Source organism: Lissotriton vulgaris, chromosome 5, assembly GCF_964263255.1.
Source record: "Lissotriton vulgaris chromosome 5, aLisVul1.2, whole genome shotgun sequence".
NCBI classification, from domain to species: Eukaryota; Metazoa; Chordata; class Amphibia; order Caudata; family Salamandridae; genus Lissotriton; species Lissotriton vulgaris.
The window spans coordinates 1,855,848,513-1,855,854,512 of NC_141693.1; the positions used below are offsets into that span (position 1 = coordinate 1,855,848,513).

Sequence of the window (6,000 nt, forward strand, 5' to 3'; positions counted from 1 at the left end):
TTGTAATAGAATGCGATTTAAAAACCGCGTTGTAATAGCACTGCGTGCTAAAAGTTGCGTCGTAAACGACGTTCCCCGCCGAGAACCACCAGAGATGTGAGCGGGGGTGCAAGTTATGATAGTGAGCGGGGGTGCTAGTCATGATAGTTTTGTAAATGATGCAGCTGTTTTTGTGCAGGCCGGCAAGGGGAGCCAATGGAGTTTTCTCAAGAAAGGGTGATGGGATCATATTTCTTTAGGCCCTGGAAGAGACATATCTTGGCATGACGGATGCCCTTAATGGGTTCCAGTGTGGAGTCCGAGAGGCCATAAAGCAAGACTTTAATCCAGATGCAAGATTATGAGGGCTTGAACAGTAGTTCTGAAGTGGTTTCTGGAAGAAACGGTTTCACTTTCTTTTGAAGAGAGAGCAGGCTGTTTTTGTTTTTGGCAATGTATTCCTTGCGGTTGAGGTCAGGCTCCAGGGTGAATCCAAGTGACCTGGCATTCAGTGAAAGTTGGGGTTTCAAGTTTGGCAAGGGTCATATCATTGAGCCAGGTTTGAATTGTTTCTTGTTCTTGGCACATAACAGGAATTCAGAGGCATGCGTGGAACACCTATATATATGTGTGTATGATCAGCTCACTGGCGCCTAACATGTGCATGTTATATCTTTAGACCTTTTATGGGTAGTTCACTGGGGACTGACCATATGATGCTGGTTGCCGCCCTCACCCAATCTGCTCACCGTCTTGCCCAGGCATTGCTGGTGGGACACCTCCTCCGAACACCACAGGTGGACGCTGGTCTTGCACATTTTGCACCTCAGCCCCTGCTTTGAATTTCCTGAAAAAAAGAGTAGGCATAAGAATTAGCAACAGGATTACTTTCCAAAACGATGACCATTATTCCTTGCCAGAGCCTGGTGCGGGGAAAGAAGCTGCCAGAGACCCTGTGAGCCTGCTTCAAGTTTGTGGGGAGGGAATCTCTACTGGGCCAAGCATGGGCCTTCACCAAATGTGGCCAAGGAAGCCACCCCTCACTCTTGTTAGGAAAGAAATCTTGAGCAACCCATGCCGGGATCTGCTCCATGCCAGGAAAAGACATGCCTTCAGCCACCTGGCCAGGGTCTTCTCCAAGTGAGCGGAAAGCAAGATTCTAACTACCCCTACCAGGGTGTGCACAATGTTCTGTATTTTATCTGTCCCAACATCATGTTACTCCCAGATGCTGGGAGCCTCCAGCACCCACCTACCTTAACCTGCCTAAGGTATGGAGAGCCTCTGGTGATTCCTGCCAAGGCTAGCTTTGAGCCAGGATAAGCTGTCAGGAACAGAGGGCAGTGCCACGACTCCCTGGTGCTTTTAAGGCTTTGGTGGCAGAGCTTGCATGAGCTTTTCCCAGGTTTCCTGGTGGGGCTCACATAAAATCAGATGTAGACAGAGCTCACATGGGCAGTGCCTAGGATCTCATTACATCATTATATCGCAGGTAAGTTATGAACCCCTACTTCACTGAGAAGTTATTTTTTAAAGCATTTAAATCGACTAACCTTAGCGTTATATATGTGTGTATATATACACATATATATGTGTGTGTGTGTATATATATATATATATACACACACATATATATATATATAAAATATATATATATATATATATATATATATATATATATATATATATATATATATACACACATACATATATATATATATATATATATATATATACTGTTATGGTTGACTTATTTCTTTAAGTAGGTGCAAATAGCTAAGGTTTGTGATAATTAAAATAGATTCAATTACAAATATAGCATTATTTTCAAAGTATTGTTTTTACTTTAATGAGATATTATTGAAAGAGCATTAGAACTAAAATTGAAGTTTATATGTGCTTGTAAGTATGTCTTTAGGATTTTTTAGTGTTCATGGGTAGGTTGTTTTATGGGTGGTAAGGAGTTTTTAGAGTTATTGGATGGTTAGTTTTAGGGCTGGTAAGGTGTTCTTAAGGTTCAGGGATGATTAGTATTACTTTGGGGGCTAAGGAGTTTTCAAGTTTTAGGAATATATTTGATATTTGATATTTATTGGCATTTGTAAAGCGCTAACTTTCGCTCCGGAGGGAGCATCTTGGCGCTGAGCACACAGAAGGTCGTCTAGGGGGGCATGGATCAAATAGCTGCGAGGACTGAGGAGTCAGACTGAGAATAAATCCAGGTTTTCAGAAATTTCCTGAATAGGCTTTCTGAGGGAATATATATATATATATTTCCCTTGGCCAATTCACTCCTGCCTGAAAAATGTTGCTCGCAGCTATTACAGGACATATATATATGTCCTGTAATAGCTGCGAGCAACATTTTTCAGGCAGGAGTGAATTGGCCAAGGGAAACTCACCTACAATAAGTTGGTGGCACACCTCAAATGGGCAGTGCCCCGAAGCCCTGGTACTCACACACACCACCAGGTGCAGAGCTCACAAGGGCAGTACCCAGGCTCCCTATTACCCACCTACAATGAGCTGGTGGCACAGCTCGCATTGGCAGTGCCCAGTCTCTCTGGCACTCACCTACAACGAGCTGGTGGCACAGCTCACATTGGCAGTGCCCAGTCTCCCTGGTACTCACCTACAATGAGCTGGTGGCACAGCTCACATTGGCAGTGCCCTGTCTCCCTGGTACTCACCTACAATGATCTGGTGGCACAGCTCACATGGGCAGTGCCCAGTCTCTCTCTGGCACTCACCTACAATGAGCTGGTGGCACAGCTCACATGGGCAGTGCCCAGTCTCCCTGGTACTCACCTACAATGAGCTGGTGGCACAGCTCACATGGGCAGTGCTTCTTGAAGACGTGTTCCTGGAAGCTGTGAGTCCGCATTGGTTTCAGCAGCGCCAGCGGTTTCCGGGATATGTTTGGGGAGTGCTCGGTGGAGGAAAGGGTCTCCGCCGGCACCGGAGGCGGGGACGGAGGAGGAGGCGCCACGGGAGGGCTGAGCAGGACGTCGGAAGGGATCTTGAGGTCGCTGTTGGAGCGCAGGAAGAAGTTCTCCACGCTCTTGCTGCGCAGGATGGTCTTGAGCGAGAGGGAGCGCTTGAACCGCTGGAGCTGAAAGAGAAACAGAGAAATAAGAATGTGAGGGGGTCCTGGTTCGAAAGAGTGACTATGCACTAACACAGGGTATCATACCAGGACATAGGGGTACGTGCCCAGGAGATTGGAATGGCACATAGCTGTAAGCAAGGGAACACACTCGGAAAATATAGAGCACACTCCCAAAAATGCCCAACACCCAGAAATGGAAGACTTGTAAAGATAGATTTCCTGGGTCTGTCTAGAGGTGCCTGTTTTTGAAGACTCTGGGCCTGATTTAGGGTTTGGCACACAAATAAGTGGCGAGTACTCGTCTACTCATTCTATTGAGAGTCGGACGGACAGGCAAGTGTCCAATGGTTGTGCCCCTGCTGGTTCGGCTGTCGGAAACCCTACTACACCAATGGCCCGGTGTAGTTGAGGCCATCAGTGTAGGCACATTAGACTCTCCACCCTATTTCGAACGGGCTGATGTTCTTTTTCTCTGTTCAAGACCACCAGCGAAAGCCTGGAGGTCCTGAAATACATTTTAAAAAATGATTCCCAGAACCTGAGAGAAAACTCACTGGGGGTTCAGAGTCTCCACCTTTTTGTTTTTCACTATGGGTGTTTGTTTTTAGAAAACAAAAAACAAATGCTGCTCTACAAACCTTCAGCGGCTGCAAAGAAGCCGCCATGGCAGCAGCTCCTGTGAACACTCGGAGATCCCCGCAGGGCTAGCAGAAATCGCAAAATATGGCGGGCAGGTGCTAGCCATGGGGGCTTCGCTACCCTGACAGATGACGGGATGCCGGCCATACTCTAAATGAGGCCTTCTGTCCCAAAGGGCCTGGTTTAGAGTTCGTCGGATGGGTTACGCTGCTTCAAACGTGACGGATATCCGGCCTGGAGAATTATACGTGTATTATATCCAGTGGCACTCGCAATACAGCAGACAGGATATTGGTTATATTTGGGATGGAGTAACCCATCCACGTAACTCTAAGGCCCTAAGTAATACAATCAACTGTGTTTAAGATGTAGGGTCTCTGGAGATCAGATAGGGCATTCTCACCTCACCCTCTGACATGGAACAAGTCCTATGAAAAGAAGTGGGGGGACTGACGATATTCAAATGACCTCATGATGTCACATGATGAACGTGTCCCGGTGTCTGATAATGACACCAGGACACGTTCAGCATATTTCTGTGGGGCCCAGCTTCTTGGCAGGGGGGACAGCATCCACCCTCTGAGAAGAGTCGGGGGACGCCATGTACCTGTTTGTACCCCTGATTCGAGACCCGTCCTCTGATCCTCTAAACCCAGATAAAAGGAGGAGGAGTTACTGAAGTAGTGTGGTTTTCTCGACTGTCAGAAAGGCTTGACTTCTTTAAACCGTGTTAAATATATTTTGGTGTCATTGAGGAAAGCTGAACATTCAAAAAACTTACAAGACATTTTAGGATTTAGATACAAACATGGTTTCCTGGTGCATGTGATTGAAACTCTACAAGTCACTACAAATATCATTTATATGTCGGAGTAGAGAATTACAGACAACCGATTAAACAAGAGAGTTTGCAGGTTCTGTAAAGCATTCTCGTTGCAATGGTAATAAACAAGCCAAAAGATCTTGGCCTTGGCAAATATACATATTTTGTTGCAGACATGAGCAATATGCAAAAAATGGCAAACATATACAAAATATAAAAGTAAAATAGTGGATACTATGGGGGCTCATTAGGATGACGGGCAAACTTTGTCCGCCCGGACATCCTGTCGGAATTCGGGACCGCCCGCCATTAGGGCGGGGGTCCCGTGGGGGGTATTAGGATGTGGCCCGCCACAGTGGCAGGCACATCCTGCATTTATAGCATTGTGGTGGGCGGTGCTCTCTGCACCGCCCGCCACAATGCTATAAATGCATTAATAAATTTGCATAAACAAAGCGGCAGGCACCACGCGGTGCCTGCCGCTTTGTTTATGCAAATAAAGGGGGGTACCACAGGAACCCCCTGTGTACAGCCCCCACCTCTCCTTCACTCTGGAGGCCCGCAGGGGGCCCCCCAGAGTGAATACCGCATGCTTTTCCGTGGCGGAAGGCATCAACACAAGCCCATGATAATATGGCTGCGGTGTCTATTAGACACCGCCACCATATTAAGTCCTTTTCTGCCCCGGTCGCCTTGCGATCGGGTGGAAAAGCGCGGACGGTCTTACCATCTGCCACGGTCCCCCCCGCCATGCTAATATGGCGGGGGGAAGTTAGGTGCGGATGGCGGGCGGATTGCCCCCGCCAGCCTGCGGGGGCAATCCGCCTGCCATCCTTATGGGCCCCTATGTTGGGTTACAACATGTTACGCTTGTACTCTTATTATGATCCATGGTTTGCAATACAATGAATTTTACTGAACTGTTTTATGCATCCTGTATGTTGTAAGATCTATGCATCCTTGAACATTTTATACTATTTTAAATGCCAATGCAAACCTTTGGAACAAAAAAAAAGTAAAAAGAGTGGTCCAACTGCCGTGGTATGCCAGCTGTGGCAAAGAAGTGCACTCCTTTTTCTTATGACTATTTTGGAAAACATGAGATTAGCAAGACAGCTAAACCTGTCTCTGGGCTAACCTAAAAAGAGTAGGCGAAAGTTGTCAAAAATGCCATACAAGAGACACACAGGCTGCTAAGTAAAACAAGTTGCTTCTGATGAGTGACTGTATGTTGCTTTTCATTTGACAGTAGACCATCTGCTACCAAGCAAGGAGCAGCCTTTCCCTCTGCTGGTAAAACCTCTTGATGTGTCAGTTTTTCAGAGATTAACTCCTTGTAGACTGATTTTCTTCCTGTACTTGCTTGTATTAAACTTGGGCCTGGTGATTGTGTCTAGAGAAAGAGAGGTGGAGGGGATAGAGGCAGAGAGTAAAGAAAGAGAGGTAGAGT

At 46.6% G+C, this 6,000-nt stretch overlaps 1 protein-coding gene across 4 annotated transcripts in view; it reads right to left on the minus strand.

Annotated features, from left to right (window-relative positions):
• STAC2 (SH3 and cysteine rich domain 2) overlaps nt 1–6,000 on the minus strand; it is a 265,421-nt gene that overhangs the window by 44,679 nt on the left and 214,742 nt on the right. For 2 of the 4 annotated variants that reach the window (XM_086924337.1, XM_086924338.1), the window contains exons 2-3: nt 2,788–3,091; nt 729–826 (exon numbers count right to left, since the gene is read on the minus strand). In XM_086924337.1, the coding sequence (XP_086780463.1) occupies nt 729–826; nt 2,788–3,091 (402 nt within the window). Of the gene's footprint in view, nt 1–728; nt 827–2,495; nt 2,514–2,611; nt 2,633–2,787; nt 3,092–6,000 lie in introns of those variants that run through there. The other 2 variants (XM_086924340.1, XM_086924339.1) reach the window with 2 other exon arrangements.